At 39.7% G+C, this 20,863-nt stretch overlaps 1 protein-coding gene across 3 annotated transcripts in view; it reads right to left on the reverse strand.

Annotated features, from left to right (window-relative positions):
• The window catches only part of rasip1.L (Ras interacting protein 1 L homeolog), a 35,149-nt gene that overhangs the window by 7,668 nt on the left and 6,618 nt on the right, over positions 1-20,863 (reverse strand). For 2 of the 3 annotated variants that reach the window (XM_018226267.2, XM_018226268.2), the window contains exons 3-10: positions 15,021-15,604; positions 11,018-11,388; positions 10,189-10,827; positions 8,849-8,886; positions 5,409-5,560; positions 4,408-4,523; positions 2,911-3,151; positions 117-289 (exon numbers count right to left, since the gene is read on the reverse strand). In XM_018226267.2, coding sequence (XP_018081756.1) covers positions 117-289; positions 2,911-3,151; positions 4,408-4,523; positions 5,409-5,560; positions 8,849-8,886; positions 10,189-10,827; positions 11,018-11,388; positions 15,021-15,604 — 2,314 coding nt within the window. Of the gene's footprint in view, positions 1-116; positions 290-2,910; positions 3,152-4,407; positions 4,524-5,408; positions 5,561-8,848; positions 8,887-10,188; positions 10,828-11,017; positions 11,389-15,020; positions 15,605-17,380; positions 17,516-20,863 lie in introns of all 3 variants that reach the window. The other variant, XM_041569512.1, reaches the window with a different exon arrangement.

Consider the following 20,863-nt stretch of genomic DNA (forward strand, 5'->3'; position numbering starts at 1 on the left):
CAAGGTATTATGTAGCACCATTTTGGTGCTAAAATTAAGAGTGAACCAAATTAGATAATTAATCCTAAGGTTTCATATTTTTCTTTTCTCAGAGTAAAGCACCCTTATATATGTACCTTCATGAGACTTGTTTTTGGAATGCACAGCAAGTTCACAGTAGCAGACAATTTTCTGAAGAATTCTGAAGCTATGTCACCGAGTCCGATGCCCTGCAGCCAGTCCAGAACTAAGTCCAGATTTGTTCGGATTTGAACTGCTTTTGACCACTGGTAAAACGGTTCTCCATTACCTGTCAAGAAAAAAGGAGGGGAGAAGTCAGAGGAGGAGAAGGAGGACATAATGCAGAGAGAGATAAGAAATTATATAAATAAAATACAATGCAACACGCACATTTGGGTATTTCAGTTCAAACACAGCTGAAGGGTTGTAAGATGGAGACATTGAACAGTTTTAACAATTGTTGCCAAGAGAATGTGTGCTTTGTACTTTACCCCCCTAAGGGAGTTACTGGTGCTTGGCAACTGGGGTTGCGTTCAGCAATGAGGATATAGTAAACTATAATACTATAATACGTAGATACTAATTAGCATTTACATAGATTTCCCTGCATTGTTGTAATCTTCAGCTGCAATGCGAGAGATTCCTGACAAGACAAGGGGTTAAGAGTTGGAGGTGTTATGGAAAAAGAAAAGGACGTCATTCTCTTTTTTCAGAGCAGGCGACCTTCTGCTTCCTGCTGGGGAGGAAGAAAGTTCCCCTAACAGGCCTGAGAGCAAGGCCAGGAGGAAACACACCACTTCCTGCAGATAGGCTGCCAGGACAATGAGAGGAACTGTTGGCTGGGGGATGCCGGCCTAAAAACAGCCCATCCTCCAGCAGTAAAGGTTGGGAAGAGAAATAACTGAGGGGCCTCTCAGCAGAAAAGTGAACAGAAGGGTCTTTTTCATTAATTTCACACCAGCTATCCAGGCCACCAGCAAAAGATTTCCTCTAGTGAGGGTATGTCCATGGAGAAAACTTGAAACCATATCATTCCACTTGAATACATTTGAGTACTGTCATATATTGGGATGCCTTTCTGAACCTACATTACATTTTCGGGCGAATATTTCCTCAGTCCGCATAGAATGGATTCGTAGACAACTAGTTGTCTAATTCTGGGCAGTGTCATTCTGTGGCTACTAAAGCAAATAAAGTTCTGTCTTGCATAAAAAAGGGCATTAACTCAAGGGATGAAAACATAATTATGCCTCTTTATAGGTCCCTGGTAAGGCCTCATTTGGAGTATGTAGTGCAGTTTTGGACTCCGGTCCTTAAAGGAGAACTAAGCCCCCCACGATGTTAAGTCTCCACTGGCCCCCCCTCCCTGCCTCCCCTCTGTACAGTCTTACCCCAGAATACTGTCCCCTCTTGAAATAGTAACCGCACATGCAGAGTGAACACAGCAGATCTCACGGGCGCCATCTTCTTCTCTTCGGTAATCTTCGTGTCTTCTTCCTCCCCTTCACAATCTTTGTCTCTTTCGGCGTATGCACAGTTGTTTTGCTCCAACTGTGCATTGACATTATGCCACTCATTTTACTAAGATTATCGAAGAGAAGAAGGTGGCGCCTGTAAGCTCCGCTACGCTCACTCTGCATGTGCGGTCACTGTTTCAAGAGGGGACAGAATTCTGGTGTAAGACTGTGCTGAGGATAGGTAGGGAGGCCAACGGAGGGGGGCCAGTGGGGACTTAACATCAAGGGGAGTTTAGTTCTCCTTTAAGAGGGATATAAATGAGCTGGAGAGAGTGCAGAGACGTGCAACTAAACTGGTTAGGGGGATGGAAGACTTAAATTATGAGGGTAGACTGTCAAGGTTGGGGTTGTTTTCTCTGGAAAAAAGGCGCTTGCGAGGGGACATGATTACACTTTACAAGTACATTAGAGGACATTATAGACAAATAGCAGGGGACATTTTTACCCATAAAGTGGATCACCGTACCAGAGGCCTCCCCTTTAGACTAGAAGAAAAGAACTTTCATTTGAAGCAACGTAGGGGGTTCTTCACAGTCAGGACAGTGAGGTTGTGGAATGCACTGCCGGGTGATGGCTGATTCAGTTAATGCCTTTAAGAATGGCTTGGATGATTTCTTGGATAGTAAACTCTATAGTTAGTATAGATATGGGTATATATATATATATATAGTTTATGTGAAAGTAGGGAGGGGTGTGTGTATGGATGCTGGGTTTTCATTTGGAGGGGATGAACTTGATGGACTTTGCCTTTTTTCAACCCAATTTAAATATGTAATCATGTAACCAAATATTAAATCAGCGGAAGACCTATAGATTGGACAGTTCCCCTTTAAATAAATAATGCCCCCCCCTCCGAGGCTTCGTGAGGATACAAGGGCCAAAATCTTGCCTCGTCCTGTCCTGATTTAATAACAACCATCCCAACACATTCATCAGCCACAAGTGCAAAGTACACAAGGGGAATTTTGTCTGTTTGCACACTCCTACCAAAGGCACCTGTTTGGAACACAGAGCAAAGCCGGCATTATCAAGTGGTTGGCATTTACCCAAGATGATATCACTTAACATGAATTTGTCAAAGTAACTGAGAACGGTGCTATAAAGGGTGGTGTCTTAAACAGGCAGCACATTAAGGAAAGCTTTCCCTCAACAAAGACCTGCCATGCCCCTCTTCTTAAGATTCAGCCCTTTTTTTGGACTTTCCATAAGTTCAAACCAGAAGGTCTAGTTCTAGTTCCTCAATAACCCCTTTCCCTAAATTATATTATATTGTGTGCCTGGTCACTGTGTTTTCAGCTGGCTCCATTTATATACACCACTCCTGTAGTAAATGTATAGATTTTTCCTATATTGGTGGTTAGAATAAACAGATGCTACAATAGTTGCATCTCACCTTTTTCCATTAATGTATTGAATAGAGAGGCATTGGAGAAGAAGAAGAGATAACCAAACGTCTGAGACACAAGGTCCGGGTGCAATTCACACTCTCGTGTTAAATCCAGAGTCGCCTGGTAAATGGTGAGGGTACCGCGAGTTCCCTCGGGCATGTTGCTTAGTTCTCCCACGTCGGAGAGGTTTGCAGGGTCTGTGAATGGGTTGCTCTCTAAAAGAGCTGGGAGGGCTGCGTACAGTGTCTGTAATAAATAAAAACACAAATGGCAGAAAGTATTACTTGTGTCCCAAGATAGGAATGAACTACTAGGAATCTACTAACATCAATAACACCTACTACTACTACAGTTACTGTGAACTAAATATCCCAGCTGCCCTTATGGCACTCAGGGATTGGTGGCTACTTGTGGTTGTATTTTACAGCAGCTGGTAACCCAACAAACCTCGCATTTGTGGTTAAAGGAGAACTAATGCTTAAATAAAAATGTAGGCTAGAAATTTTATACTTTATGTTTTGGGCTTTGTACCAGCCCAAGGCAACCACAGCCCTTTAGCAGTAAAGATCGGTGTCTCCAAAGATGCCCCAGTAGCTCCCCATCTTCTTTTCAGCTGATTCACTGCACATGCTCTGTGCTGCTGTCACTTACTGAGCTTAAGGACCCACTCGTACACATAGAATATAAATGTCACAATAAAAGGCTGATTAGTCATTAATACAGATAATTACTACATGGCAGCACAGAAACCAGCGCAACTAGCATCAGAATTTAATAATCAGCCCTGTAGCATCAGCTTATATTACAGACCAACCTCATTTTCTGCTGGATAATTAGTGACAACCCCTAAGCTTAGCTTCTCAACAGCTGCTCAGAGCCCACTGAGCATGTGAGTGTGCCGCAGACACTTTCCAAGATGGTGACCCCCTGTGACAAGTTTGATATCCTGGATCATTGCTGCTATTGACAAGCTAAAACTTTAGGCTGATTGAATAAGGTCATTATATAAAATATGGCATTTTAGCCAGATTAATTTTTAGGGGTTAGTTCTCCTTTAAACAGACATTATTAAATGTCACATATATGTTGGCGCTGCATCCTACTGCTAATTATGGATGGGCAATTCGGCTCATATCCTCTTCCCTTTGCCTCCCTTCTGCTTAGCCTCTTGATTGTAGACTTATCTTACCTATTAGAACCAATCAGAAATGTTTTTAAACAGCCAAAATAAGTAGATGCTAACTGCTGATTGGTTGATTGGTCACATTATCCTATAGTGACCTTTCTCTATAAACTGGAACACCATTTGGCTCATTTATAAAAAAAAACTGGGCAAATTTGCACCTGGGCAGTAACCCACAGCAACCAATCAGTAACTGGCTTTTTACAGGCTGAACAATGAAAGCAAACATTTAATTGGTTGCCTTGGGTCAACATCTGATTGAGTTGGAGACAAGTGCTCAGAAAGGAAACTCAGCTGATAACACCCACATGAGCCGTACCTTGGTCAGGTAATATACACACTGCTGAAATGTATACATAATGACTTCATCAAGGAGAGCCATAGATTCCTCACATGCCTCAATGTCACTCGATAACAATGCATCCTGGGAGGATCCTGTCAGTTGAATGGTACAGAAGTGTCAGTGATCACCTTAAACCATGTACAATTATCTGCATTCGTCTAAAAATGACCATTACTCCACTTTGAATTTATTGCATTAAATATTGTATATTGAACCAACCCTCCCATAACAAATAGAAGTGGCTAGGCCAATGGCACACTAGGTTTTTCTTCCATATTTGCATCTGTCACCACTTGGGCTGCCTGCCATAGACATATTTGTTAACTGGATAAAGGTCTAAAAACAGGCATTTTAGATTTTTAGGTTTAAGCAATTTTTAGATTTTAGCAATTGGCATTCACATTAATGGCAGACAGGCAGTCAAAGGATATATGCCAGTGGAGAACATGCATGGTGTTCTATGGAATTCAGACAGTGCCAAGTTAATTCAAGTCTTTTTGTCCTACATTTCAAAACAGTGACATATGAGGGCAATGGCACACAGGACATCACATCTTTCTTGGCTGGACGCTTGTCATCTATTCTTCAGGAAGTGCATGAGTAGTAGAGAAGTGAGAGTATGAGGGTGAGTCAGAAAACTGAGTTGTCTGTAAATTACAGTTACTTTTGTGCTTGCAATGAATAGTGCCCTGCTCAGTACACACGTCACTGTGTCCTCATTAGGAAAGGGAACACCTTGGGGTGCCTTATATCAAGGATTGTATATGCCCTCTTCACCTCTTGTATCAGTTATTAGTTGCTATGTATGTAATTTTGTACATTTATTGTATAAATAAATTTATTGTACTGTGCTGTGGAATATGTTGGTGCTTTAAGTTATTATTATTATTATTTATAATAATAATCATACATACTGAGGATGACAACAATGGTCCTACAGTGGTGGATCTCTCAATGGCATTTAGTGTTCTCCTTACCTTCTGATTCCCATTCTTTTTCCAAGTCTAAGATTTTTCGTTGAACAAAATTCAGCAGCTCCATTGAATTAGACATCCACAGCATGAGAGGCCGAAGGTCAACGGCAACCTCCTCGATGCCCAGTGAGCATGGCAAGCCCTTATCCTGCTGGCTAAAATGGTCAGAAAAAAATATCCTTTAATCAAAATAACCAAATGTCATTACCAAAACAGCCCACATCCATAGAAAGTGCTTGTGCCAAAACAGATATCTATATAACAAGAAGGATTTGCATTTTTCAGGACACTTATCCCTTTTGGGTTATGTCACACAGGACACGCAAAATCATCACTCATGACTTTTTGGATATGATGTCACTGACATAAGTTTGAGGAAGATGTAGCTTCATCTTATCAGTTCTCCAGGTATAACCTGGCAAAGCAGACTCTGGGGAAAAGGGGAAAGTAGTGGAAAATTTGCACTTTGATGAATTTGCGGAGTAACTATCGAAAAGGACATTGAAAGGGCACAAAACTTTATTAGCCCTGAGCTCTTTCACTAATGGATTGTCCTCTACACCTTTTAGTAAATTGGTGATGTCCCTGCAGATTGTCTTTTTGGTGAATTTTTGATTGCAACTGCCACTTCGCTCTTAAGTAAAGATCCACTGAAATTTCTATTTGTGTCAACCACACCATGAACATACAGAAGACAGGGTACTGCATAGACTGTAAGAGTCTACTACAGTGATCCCCAACCAGTGGCTCGTGAGCAACATGTTGCTCACTAACAACTTGGATGTTGCTCCCAGTGGTCTCAAAGTAGGTGCCTATTTTTGAATTTCAGGCTTGGAGGCAAGGGTTGGTTGCATAAAAACCAGGTGTACTGCCAAACAGAGCCTCCAATAGGCTGCCAGTCCACATAGAGGATGCCAAATGGCCAATCACTGCACTTATGGGGCACCCCAGGAATATTTTCTTGCTTGTGTTGCTCCCCAACACTTTTTACATTTGATTGTGTCTCACGGGTGAAAAAAGGTTGAGGATCCCTGGTCTACTACAAGGCTAAAAATGCCCATGGGTACTAGTACCCAAAATTGCCAAAAAAATCTACACTAATCTGCACATGCAACTGCTTATTAGAAATATAACAAATGATGTACATTTCCCCTTACTGTTTATCCAACCAATGACTGAAGTTACACTAAGGATTCGGCAATAAGTGGAGACAGTAAAAAGAGCAGCTGTCAGGTCTAAAAGTCCAAGCATTGAAATTCTGCATTTTAGAACAGATAAACACAACAATATGAGCTCAAAGTAAAACCCCAGTGCATGGCAAGCTTCCCATTGCTGTGTAAGAAGCAAAGCTGATCTCCCAACAGGAGGCCCAATGTGGAATGTACCCAACCGCTAAGGGAAAAACACAGCAATGTATCACATGTAGAGATCTGGACAACTCACTCATTAATTGCTGAAAGGTTCCACACCTACATATAGGGAGGGAGTAGGGTTTACTGCAGGGAGTTTCAATCTATTTTGGTTCAGTCTGAGGTTTAACATTTGGTCTGGACCCCCTTAGCTCGTAACACAGTTACAGATACTGTATATGAAAACCCTGTTCTTTCAGTAATTTGACCTTAGATACAGGTACACAGTTACATGGAATACAAATACATTTTCATCCCAAAGTTTACTCTAATTAGCCTTCAAGCTGGGTTTTTTTTAAGATCATCTCTGAGGGAAAAGAGAAAGTCTCTATTTCAGACACTACTCCAGGCCTCCCATAGTGGGACCAGCCAGAACCACTGGCTTACTGGAAAGGGGTGGGGATAGAGCAGATTATGGGCATGAGCATGGCCAAAATGTTTAGGATTTCCATATTTGTAACATCTAGAGCAGGGGTGCCCAACCTTTTATAACCATGAGCCACATTCAAATGTAAAAAGAGTTGGGGAGCAACACAAGCATTAAATCAGTTCCAGGGGAGCCAAATAACGGCAGTAAATATGGTTTTTATACAACCAAAACTTGCCTCCAAGTCAGGAATTAAAAAATAAGCACCTGCTTTGAGACCACTGGGGGCAACATCTACAGTAAGTGGTTGGTGAGCAACATGTTGCTCACGAGGCACTGGTTGGGGATCACTGATCTAGAGGAATGGGTGCTGTAAAGCTGAACATACACCAGTATACAAGGGCTGGGAAGGCAGATAGTCCTGACAAAGTCAGCATCTTTTTGGTCAGTGTCTCAATACAGCCTTGATTGGGGCTTAGGCAAAGGAAAGTCCAATGGGTACCTCATGAGACCGATCATTGAACAAGTTAGCCAAGAATTCAATTTCAAATTTTTCTTAACTGTGGACCTCTTTTCTACAATATCCTTGCTTAGGTGTGCTGTGTATACTAGATCTAATAATGTTGCAGGGTCATAAAATTGCATCCCAAATCTCTCTATGGTTTGTTGAAAATAATTACAGATTTATATACATATATACATGGTAGAGCCTCCATTACTTTCATTTCATAAGTCACATGATTTTAATGTATCTATCAGATCATGCTGATACCCTTGTAACTTCATGGTTCCTTGTCTGGCCAGACTAGCATGGTGGGCATGCAACCCCCGATGAATGGATTAGAAGGCTGGGCCTAGTTGCGACTGGCTATGATCATTTATATCAGAATTAGAGAAAATCATGGCAACTGGCATGTGTTCAGGGTCTTAATGCTGCAACCAGAAGATTAGTATCAAGTAAGACATTTAAAGATAAAAGGTGCCAACAGTATTGCTTTGTGGATAATCATCTGTTACTCAGAATAATACTGAGCTCTCCAGTTATACTTGCTAGCTATATGCAAGCACTGGGGATTGGCCAAACTGGTCTAAATTGCCCACTGTTCTGATCCTCAGTGGTCCCAGTGTCTTGCTTGTCAACATATTCTTAGTAGAGTCCCCGTCCCCCAATCCCTTATTTGACCAGATAAGTTTAGCCTTCTCCTAACTAGACCAAGCTACATCAACAATGACTATGATGGACATCCTAGCTGCCTTAGACTTGGATTAAATCCTATGATCAAGCTGGAAGCTTGTTCTAATCACTACAAACTCATTAATCAAATGGCATAACTTTGCATTATTTACTATGGCATGGTTTACACAAATGACTGCAGTTTGTCTGTCACTAGAACCTTCCTCAACCTGGGAGTATATTTTTTTAGTTGTTATTAATGGCAGATGATCTTCAGTTTATTTTTGCACAGACTACTTCAAACTTCAAAGATGCAATTCTCCAGTCACGTCATGTTATGAATGGCCCCATAAATCATGAGTTACACTGTGACTTGTGCATGCAGCTGTATACTAATCTGAATCTTTGTCTTATCTATCCCCCTGCATTTAAACTAGATCTGGATCGTTAAACAAGGAAATGAAAAGAAAGGCAGGAAATGATTGCAACTCACTTTTCTGGTTGCTTGTCTCCAATCTCTTTAATCTTCTCCTATAAGGACAAAGCAGAGAAACAACTTTTTTCTTAATACTAGGAAACATTAAAAAAAAGCTACTGATTTCCTTACACATACAAATTCCTACTAAATGTTTTGTGCAGACTTAGGCTACATTAAAATAAACGAATGGTATTTACTGATTCGATTTAATGTTTATTGCTACCTTACGTCAGCAGCTTATTGCCCAGTGTATGGGGCCCTCCGACGGGCTTCCCCAATCAATATCTTGCCGAAAGTTGACCAGATGTTGATCAGCCAGGCTTAGAAATTCGGTTGGTTGATGCAGTCCTCGGTCTGACCACCCATTTTTTCCTCGTTGTGTTCCAATCTTTGAGCCCTAGGGCCCAACAATTAGATCGGCCCAACATCCCCCACTTGAAGGTGAGAATATCAAGGAGAGATCTGATCGTTTGGCAACCTTGCTATCTTAAGGCACAAACATATGGTAATAGTCTATAGAATTGCCTGATACACTGAAGTGCCACATATCAGAAACTGAATACCAAAGTATGTCAAAACTCTGTTTCCTCCTTCAGTTCATAAAACACTTAAACATCTACCAAAGAGTATCTGGTTTTCTCTCTTACACTCACACATAAATATGGTTCTGCTACTGTTATTTCATCAGAGTATTTGGCCACTTCCATTCTGTGATGCCATGGGAAATGTCTACACCATATTGATGATGTTATATGTGTGATCATGTGAGTATACCCATGTTGCCAGTTTAATAACTTTGCAGCTGATGATGCTATGAGTTGTAATTAAAATTATCTTGCTAGCTGTTCTATTCCTACTTTGCAAAAACATATTATTTATAGGGATCCATGATGATTCATGATGGTGCATACTGGAATACTATATGGTAACAAAGGCAGTGTTTCCTTCTTTCCAATAAGATTTATTTTGAATGCACTAGGAAGAAAAAAACTTCTGATTGGTTGCTGTGGGTTATTGGCCAACATTCATGTAACTATAAATCTTGTTGAGTGGTGAAAAGATGTCGGTTTGATGGACTACAGTCTTTTTTAACCCAAATTAAGTTTCTTAAGAATGTAATACAACATGGTTACATGCACCGAGGGCACAAGTAAAATCTGGATTAACTAGCAGTTAGACTGGATATATAGAGAGTCAAAAAGTTGAACTTGATGGACATGTGTCTTTTTTCAACCTAACTTACTATGTAATTTGGACTATATGACCCTCATACCTAATTTTTCTAAACCCAGCTTCAGTTAAGCCTTTTAATATTTATTAGTTTACTTGATAAAAAATAAGAAAAATGTTATTACCCATACAACTTCTTTGATGAAGCTGGCAATCTTCATGACCAGTTTAGGGAAGTGTCCAGGATCCAATGCTCGTGTTGAATGTTCAAGGCAAAGACTGAAGAGGTAGGCAGCAGCCAGCTTAAAATCAGACCCAGGGTTACCAGTTTTCTCAATTATTTCTTTTAGCACTGAGTCCTCCTCTTGCGATCGATATTGGAGCACTGGTTCTCGGCTTTCTATGTAGGCTTGAACAGCCTCTTGTCTCTCCAGAAGTGATTGTCCACACATTTGACAAGAAAAAGCACCACTTAAACTTGGAGATGACCATGATTTTGGAAGCCAGGAAGGACGGTCTTGAGGCATTCTAGAGTCTTTGTACATAAACAAAAAATGCTCCCCAAGTCCCAATAAATCCCCTGTGTGAAGTTCTGTTTCTCTTTGGAGCACTCTACCATTATGTGTAACAAGAGCCCCCCTGTAAGGTCTTACACGTACAATGTATTTCTGCCCAGTGGAATCGAGGCGCCATACAGAACAATGTCGTGGGAGAATATCTGGTGCTGACAGAAAAGTGTCAACATACGGTCCCTTGTCCCTTAAAGATTTTTCTGCCCTGCCAAAGAGATGTTTCTTTCGTGTCATCACATATATGACAAAATCCTGAAAGCATAAAAAAAAGGCAAAAACAAACAGATAAAATTATAAAATAACTTTATCAAATCTATTTGAGGTGTTCCGGTCTAAGTGACTATTACCTTCACACATTTTATTTACATAGCCATGCTATCAATGGAATCAAGTAACATGCTGACAACTATTAATGTTATATAGAAAGAGTGTCTCATCTAACCTGGTCTTTGTTGTATCCTTGGAGAAGAAGAAAGTATGGGTGTTCAGCTGGAGGTTGAATCAAACACTGAGAAAGACGCTCAAAGTCTAAGTCCATCTGGTCCGCTGAATCGTCACGGGCACCTTCACTTGAATTTTTCATCTCAGAGTTCCCATCCTTTTGACTCTGATCAAGATCTTGTCCAGGATCCCCATCATTGGCCACCATGCTCTTTATGCTTTTCCTTTCTCTGCGCTTCTTACTATTGACATTAACATCGCTTATACTGCGGCGGAGTGAGACACTATCTTCTCTTTCCCTTAGTGGAGCATTTCCACCCGAGGCAGCTCTTGATCGGCTCTTCTGTAATCTGCGAGCTTGAGCATTTATACCTGTTGGAACATAATGTTTGATAGTTTTTTTTTCAATTCCACTCACATAAATGTTTGATGATCTGATATACTTACAATATGGAACCATTTCACGGAGACCCTATGTAGTGTGACTACCTCCAGTGTGGATTTCTGGCTCAGGCGGTCAGGATAGAGTCAAATGTAAGAGATGGGGTAGTTTTTATGTTCTCAGCTGCATATTTACTTTCTTCCTTATTATTTACCTATGTTGTTCTTGTTCAAGTTAATTCTCCATGGCTTATTTCTCATTCTTGTCATATAACAGTGTCCTGAACAAACCTCAGAGTTTCTTGACAACTTTCAGGTTGTTTTTCAGTTCCCTATCATTTCATTCATAGTAACTTTTAAGGGCTTATTTAGCAAGAGCAACTATAGTTGTGGTCACGCAACTTGATCCTCTTTTCCGTAATTTCAACAATCATAATTCCCAGAAGTCTTTGTTATAGTTAACAGTTCTACGATAACCAACTTTCCCTAGACCCATTATGTTTTTGATTCTGCCTTCTTGAATATCCGTTCAAAAAATAAAAATGTTTCATCACAAAAGGTGCCTTTTTATTTACTCTCCATGCCATATATTAATTTTATTTATCTCCAAGAATATACAAAACCATAAAAAATATTTTCCCAAAAAAAAATCCCCAGATTTACACTGTTCAAATAAAGTAGGCAGTCAATCATTTCCCCCCTATTGTAAGATATAAGGATATTGTGTCACTGAGGAGTTCCTTCACTGTAGGTGCAGGCAGGTGCTTTTAGGTATTTTTATACAGGTCATGAAACTCCAAGGTGACTTTTCATATTTTACAACAGAGGATGCATTATGAGTCATGATACAAAATCTTCAGACATGACATCACTAAGCACCATTTTTAATAATATAATTTAGATGATATTCATGACTCATGTGTAGAGTCATTCACTCTTACCTCACAGGATATATGAATCCATTGTATTTATATTTAACAAAAGGCAAAGTCAAACCATAATATAACTGTCTAACCTTCTAGCAGCCTTTCTGCTTTTTTTATATTTCTACTGTTTTTTAATTGCCCTAGTATTTCTCATAAATCTCAGAGTCACAGTTTTGCTGAGTAATTTCATGAGCAATTTCCTCAATGGACAATCTCTGCATGAATGTTCGCCAGCTATTCTCCTTTCCAACAATAAGAGCTGAAATAAGCATCAAGCGGTGCAGGAAGGGCTGCCTTCCTGGGCATTGGGGGAGCTACAAAGTTCTGTGCGTGGACTATAAATGCATTCATACTTTGTTGCTCTGATATAGGGAAAGTGAATACAACACATGGGGGTGGGATATATTTCCCCTCTTATTGTTCAATAGTTTTTGCACAATTTTGTATAAAGAAATATTAATTTATTTTCTAAATTTCAGCTACTATTTTATATTTTTTAAATTTTTACCAAGGGCAATGGAAGAGGAATACATTACTCATGTATCATGGAGATATATCTGAGTGTTCAGTATAATATAAGATTACTTGGTTGCACAAAGTAAAGAGCAGCATAGTATGATATGAGGAGTCTTCAGATGGAGCTTTGAGATAACATTAAAAACCTTGCAGGGCAGCTGAATATCTGATGTTTTATGTTAATGAATCCTATAGGTAAAGTGCAGCTCTGGAACTTTTCTAAGCATCTTTGTAAAGGGGGAAGAAAAGTCATTAGAGTAATAAAACAAAATAATGTCAAGTATCAAGAGATAAGGTGTTTTATAGGATGGGGCATTGTTGGAAAGGACTTTATAAGGCAGAAAGAGTTGGAAACCATAGCCAGAGCTACGTGACGTTAGACAATCTTGAAAAGCCAAGTGGGAAGCGTTAGAAGAGATTGCACAGAATGGTTAATCTGGTACCGTGCCTCCCATCTAGACACAATAGTGCTGACAGATTTCCAAATTCCTTGTGGAATATACTTCATCCTGGAATCATTTCCTTTTTTGTGTTAGGCAACTGTTCTTTTCCTGGAAAGCAACTGCTTGCAAGGTGACATTTGGACAAAAAAATGCCACGCCATTCTGCGGAAAAGCTATGACATCACTCCATAAATGGGTGTTCCATAATTTCTAAGATCTACTGACCTGATTTGAGTCTGCTCTCACAATATCATGTCTGAGATAATGGGCAAGGATGATATAAGTCTAATAACTACCAGGAAATGGCCAAGAAGACATACAGATTTATAGTCTTTAACAAGGAATGAACTAGGGTCATCTTTACTCCCATCCTGACAACTGTGTGCTTTACTCATGCTTTACTCACTGCATGATATAGGAACCTCAAGATACACTGAGCAATCGCCTACGAAGCCATTTGCTTTTCTCTGTTCTTTAAGGGTCTTGGTTGGATGAGAAAAATGGTGGCACAGTGCAAAACTATAAGCCCAGGCCAGTGCATTTTTATCATACAAAGAGAACCCATTCAGGGGAATAAGCAATTTAATTCACTAGGTGTGTCAAACATTCAGCTTCCATTAATATTTTCTATCAATTAAACTGTCCTACTATCATAAGAGACTTTCATTGTAATTGAATGGCCATCTAATAGTAAAGTTCAAAGCATGCATCAGTTTGACATAAAACAAGTGCAAATTAAAATATAATTGATGGCCCTGACATTTTAAATAATGGAAGCTTGTTATGAGATTTAAGTGCTAATAAATGTATCTGATCAAACTAACACTGCCTTTAATAAAAAAAAAAATCATCAGAGTTATCCAGTTCTCTGCTGCAGTGGTGCAACCGCAATATGGTTGACCCTGGTAGACAGTAATCCGCCATCATTTATCCATTGTCATAACTAGGGGTCCTCAACTTTTCTTTTACCCTTGTGCCAAATTTGAATGTAAAAAAATTCCAAGAGCAACACAAGCATGAAAAAAGTTCCTGGGGATGCCAAATATGGGCTGTGATTGGCTATTGGTAGCCCCTATGTGGACTTGCAGCCTACCAGAGGCTCTGTTTGGCAGTACTGGGAGCAACATCCAATGGGTTTGAGAGGAACATGTTGCTCTTGGGCCACTGATTGTTGATCACTAGTCTGTACAAAGGTCTACTTGGCCTAGTGTGTTCAATAGACCTTACACAATTTCCAGCTCAGTGGGCTGACAAATGCCCCATGAGCCATTGCCTTTGAATTCGTAAAGTTTTTTAACACAAGCAATTGGATGAACATGCATTGAGCCCAAACATTTTATGGATCTTCATTCTCTATATATAACTTTGACTCTATAATTTGCAATGATAAAGTACAAACAAAAAATAAAAATGAAGATAAATAATCTCAATCACGTTCTAGTATTTTCTTCTGAAGGTAATTATTGCCGTTACAACATTACAGCTGCCCTGGCTTGAAAGGGTGGGTCTGATGTTTTTGGAGGTGACTGTCGCAAGAAAGTATTAATAGCAACATTTCAACATTTTTACTAGGAAGAAAATGTTCTGAATAGGATGCAATATAATTACCCCATTAAACTGAGAGGCAATTTTTTAAATATATCTATATGGTGCCTTGCTAAAGTATTCAGACCCTTGACCAGTTCGCTAATTTTGCTGAATAATAAATCATTTGTTGTTAATAAAAAGCCCAACCTACCTGCAGTTTCATTATCCTCAGCCATGGACATCTTCTCCACCTCTTGCTTGCGCCTGATTTCAAAGCGTCGAGAGAAGCCAGTTTTAGGCTTCCACATCTCTTGTAATACCAGAGGACGTTCCTGGTCCCCAATTATGCGCAGGTACTCCATCTTCCATTCCCCTTCAAGCCCTACAAAGCGCCCCACCACATCACACAGGACAAAGACTTCTGTTTCTGCATCGGCCACAGCGTATCTTTCTATGGCTTCCTTCACCAGTTCCTGTGCAGAGGAACGTGGTGTAGCCAAAACACTCTTATAGTTAGTCCCAGAAGAAATATCATCTCCAAATATTTTCAGGATACCGGGCAAGTTTTTTTGACTAGACAGCTCCACCAAGTCCTCTGGTACTGTGTCAATAATTTCCGACAATTTCTTTTCGCTAACCCAGCGACCAGTTCCGCTACTGATGCTGCCAGCGATGCTATTGGTGCTACGATGGAAGAGGTTAGACAGACGCTTGTGGCGGTTATTTTTGTTTTTGGTGGGTTGACGCAGTTCCACAGTCTCATTGTTGCGGCTAGTTGTGTCTGAAGATGTAGACCTGTAAGAAAGAGCAGGGAGTCAGTCATGGGAACTAGAAAACCAAGTCTAAAGATGAAAAATAATGGACTTAATTGTGACAAAATCATTTGCACTATGAAAAGCCATATATACAATGGGAAGCTACACACAACTTTACATTTTCATGGCTTTGGTCATGCAGTGTATATTTTACTCGCTGTCCTTCAATATCTGTAATGAAAGATCAATAGCATGGAATGTCGGAATGTCAAACTCACTCATGGAAGGCCACATTGCATTAATCTAATGCTAAGAATTAACAGCCTACTCTTGTATTATAAAATACCTTTATTTGATCAAATGATCAGAGCCTGACATATTCAGTGAGTACTGCTACTCAAAAGTTTGAAAAGGAACTAGTAATAAAGGTATAGGATTCGTTACCCGGAAACCCGTTATCCAGATGGCTCCAAACTACAGGACAGCCATCTCTCGTAGACTCCATTTTAATGAAATAATTCAATATTTTAAAAATGATTTCCTTTTTCTCTGTAATAATAAAACAGTAGCTTATATTTGATCCCAATTAGGATATAATTAATGCTTATTGGAAGCAAAACCAGCCTATTGGGTTTATTTAATTTTTAAATGATTTTTAGGAGACTTTAGATCTCTATAAGAGATCTAAGGAGATCTATGGAAAGATCCCTTATAATGAAAACTCAAGGTCCCAAGCATTCTGTATAACAGGTCCCATACCTATAATAATATTGCATATATAATATTGCATATATAATATTATATAATATATATATTATCCTTGTCTTGCCTTTTATACTACAGGAGGGTGCTGCTAATTCTTATCTAGAAGCCATTGCTGGCACACCAATGTTATATGTGAACATTGCAGAACATTAATGTATTTTGTAGCATTTATGAAGATTTTTTTTTTTGCCATATTAGGGAGATGTTTTCCATAAATATTAGATGATTGATCTCTTGGGTCACTTGTTGCCATTACAATAGTATGTGAATATTCGAATATGAGATGATTGCACAGTTTGCTCATTAATGACTCCATTGTATGACCATGTTATGCCAGCTGTAGCCTCCAGCTTTAGCCCCTATTTCTGTATTACAAACCAGAACAGGCATTGGAGATATTCAGCACTATAATAGACTTTAGATGATGTAGGTATGAATATGAACCTGCAGTCCTGCTTTGTGTGTGTTTATATTTCTAAGCTAGTTCTGACTTCTCAGAAGCTTATTTACGTGTTACAGAAGGAGTTTGTTATTTAGCAGCAGTTGTAGCCCGTTCTGCAGGCGACTGTATTTAGCCTCCATGCTAAGCAAACATCAATCCCATCGGCCATTTGTTCCAGAATGTGCTTTAGAACTACTGAACTCTTGTATATTGTCAGGGCTGTGGAATGTTCCTGTTGCTACACCTGGTAGTGTCTGGCAGCACTCGGGTGGTAAAGAACTCGCCAAACACTATGCACAAATCTCTGTGTTTATGGCTGAACAGCTGACAAAAGACATTGATCCTCCTCAGCACCCTCTGACCCCTAATGTGTTCATCAGTTCCAGGCCAAACCTCAGAAATGACTTACTGTAGGCTCACAAATATTCCAAAGAAGAATATTCTTGTTAATGAGATTTACTCCTTCCTCAACAGGGCTGGGAAATCTAGGAAATGTGCAGCTGACACCTATACACGTATGACCAGTGGAATGTGGAAAGCATCTCTTGTATCCGCCTGTATTTCTATAGTTCAACGGAAATGATACAGCTCAAACTCCTCGGTACCTACCCTCCCATTTCCTACCATTCCAATATCTGTCATGTGACCAGGCAACAGGATGGAGGGATGGGAAATGTAACCCAGCTCGACCACTGTCCCGGCTCCCAGCACACACAATAAATATATCAACACAGAAGGGGAGGCCTATGAGTAGAGCAAAGAGAAAAATATCTTACAATACTATATATCTCAAGCATTATCAAGGCAGGCAGGCTTTTACGTACAAGCTCAGTATGATGACTAATTTGCTATTAGTATTACATCCCGTTTCTACTTAAAGGAACAGTAACACCAAAAAATCTAAGTGTTTGAAAGGAAAGACAAAATAATCAGGCCCTGATATGTGGCAAGGCCACATAAGGCCAGGCCTAGGGCGGCACATTTTTCAGGGAGGCATGTCGCCCAGCCGCTCTATGGGGAGCACGTACTGCTCCCCAGTGCTCTGGCATCTGCATGTCAGCGATCTTGTGCCTGCGTGAGGTAGTGTGGGTGCTAGGACCACGCAGACCATGCGGCCTAGGGGCCACGGTCCAGCAAATCCGGCGCTGAATATAATGTTGTGTTGCCCTGCACTGGTAAAAACTGGTGTGTATGCTTCAGAAAAACAATTATAGTTTATATAAACAAGCTGCTATGTAGCCATGGGGCAGCCATTGAAGCACAGGACACATAGCAGTTAGGGTTGACACCTTTTCCCCCAGTGGAGACCGGGTAGGGGGTGGGGCCGTGATGCAGCAGGGTTTGTGAAGTATAGGGGCGTGGCCATGGTGAGAGGGGCGGGGCCATGATGGCAAGGGGGAGGGCCTTGACGGGGCGATCGGCGATTTGCAGATTGCTGTGTCAATCATGGGGAATCCTGAGTGGTTTTCCTTATTTGGAAAACCGGACAGGAAGTTTTGACCCAGGCATCCTTCAAAATACCAGGCTATCTGGGTCAAAAATGGCCAGGTGGCTAATAGTAGATAACAAATAAGTTCTTAAGAATCCCATTGTATACTACAGAGTTTATCTGTTATCAGCTGTGCATCCTGTGCCTTTTCTCCTTCTTTCAGCTTTGAATGGCTGCTCCCATGGCTACACAGCACTATAGTAGAGTTTCTGAAGCAAACACAGTTTTACCAGTGCAGTGCAACAGTACATTATATTTTCATTACTTTAGGACACTTTCATTATTTGATGTTACCGTTCCTTTAATGTAATAGGGTTACTGCCATGTCAGAGAGAATCATATTTCAAAGTTAGGTATTAGCCTGTGTTTTGGGCCACAACAGCAAACTATGTCATTTCGTAACTATGGACAGACTGCATTGTCCCAGAGGGAAATTTCAAGTGCAGTAGAGATGTATCTAAAAATGCAAATACAGCAGCCAGCTATTGAATTCATTGGGGAAGGTGGTAACTGCAAGCATTGTCGACCAGTGTTAAAACATACAGTTTAAATAAAAACAAAGGCTGGATAAAGTTTAAAGGAGAACTAATCTTCACAAAGAATTAGAGTAGAAATGCGGCACATTAGAGGGTTATTTATTAAAGTCCGAATGCAAAAAAACTAGAGAAATTTGAGGGTTTTTTTTGCTATAAAATCCAAATTTTTAGTGAAAAAAAACCTCTAATTTTTTTACGATTTATTAAAGCCCAATACTGCAAAAAGTCAGAATCCGAAAAGCCGGCATCTCAGAACTGCCGAGGTTCTAGATAAGTCAATGGGAGAGGTCCCTATCCTATTTCGAAGTTTCTGTGGTCTGCACTGGAATTAACCCGAAAATCCAACTATTTCAGACTTTTTGGGCAAAAATTTGAAAAATTCGGACTTTTCTGGAAAGAGCCCGAAAACATTGAACAGTTCAGGAAAATAACATATATCGATACATCATATATCGAATTTTTGCTACATTTAAAATAAGGTCAAATTGTGGATTCTAGTTTGGTTGGACATTTTTTAATTAAATACTCAGTACCTACACATTTCTGCAGTGCTTTACAGAGATTGTTTATCATTCACATCAGCTGCCAAGTCAGTGGAGCTTACAGTCTAAGGTATATAAAAAATGAACTCCATTAACCCTTGGCTCTGAAGCATTACTGTGGATGTGGGAATGATCTGGCCAACTCCATGTACCAACACTGAAAGCAAATAAAACTCTCCCTGTGCAAGCTTGTGCTCTTAGGCATAATAAATAACGATGACATATTATATTATATATAAATATTCTGTCTTTGTTTACCCCCTTCCTGGTAGGTAGCAAAGCTCTTCAGAAAAACATGGGAAATAGGGAATATTTTTGTTTACTCACTTGCTAATTCCAGACTCGTCAGACTTTTTAATCAAAAGGGTAATTTAATATCTCTGAAGCCCTTTCTGAGACTTGTTTAGAAATATTAGACTTGCACTGTATAAATTACTGAAAACCATTTATTTGACTTTGCTCTTGTAAATACTTTCATAAAGTGTCAGCCAAAAAGGGTTGTTAGAATGTTTCCTGGGCCTTAAAAGATTTATACAACCCTATTATGACTTGATATAAATGAGAATGGCACCTTATTAAAGGGGTGGTCCACCTTTAAGTTAACTTTTAGCATGTTATAGAATGGCCAATGCTAAGCATCTTTTCAATTGGTCTTTATTTTCCATAGTTTTTGAATTCTCCATGTGACTATTTCCAGCTTTCAAATGGGGGATACTGACCTCATCTAAAACACAAATGTAACTCTACAAAGCTATGTTTTAATATTAATCTTTCTGTTCAGACCCTCTCCTATTCATATTCCAGTCTCTTATTCAAATCTATGCATGGTTGCTAGGGGAATTGGGACCATGGCTGAAATTGCAAACTGGAGAGCTGCTGAATAAAAAGCTAAGTAACTCATAAACCACAAATAATAAAATATGAAAAACAATTTCAGATTAACTCAGTATATCACTCTTCAAAAACATCATCAAAATTTTTAGCGGAAAAAAAACCCTCAAATTTTTTGGGATTTATTAAAGCCCAATACTGCAAAAAGTCAGAATCCGAAAAGCCAGCATCTCAGACCTGCCAAGGTTGTAGATAAGTCAATGGGAGAGGTCCCTATCCTATTTGGAAGTTTCTGCGGTGTGTGCTGGAATTAACCCGAAAACCCGACTATTTCAGGCTTTTTGGGCAAAAATGTGAAAAATTCTGACTTCTATGCATGGTTGCTAGGGTAATTGGGACCATAGCTGAAATTGCAAACTGGAGAGCTGCTGAATAAAAAGCTAAATAACTCATAGACCACAAATAATAAAAAATGAAAACCAATTGCAAATTAACTCAGAATATCACTCTCTACTTCATACAAAAATTCAATGTAAAGGTGAACAAAACCTTTAAAAGATACGTTTTGGCATTGTAATGTGTATCTTCAACTTGCATTCATGTGAAAGTAGGGTGTGTACATTGGAAATGCCGATGGGTAGGAATATAAACTGTGCAGTGGTTGAAACTGGACATAGGAGCCTCACTGAAAATT

Source organism: Xenopus laevis, chromosome 7L (genome assembly GCF_017654675.1).
Source record: "Xenopus laevis strain J_2021 chromosome 7L, Xenopus_laevis_v10.1, whole genome shotgun sequence".
Classification (NCBI taxonomy): domain Eukaryota; kingdom Metazoa; phylum Chordata; class Amphibia; order Anura; family Pipidae; genus Xenopus; species Xenopus laevis.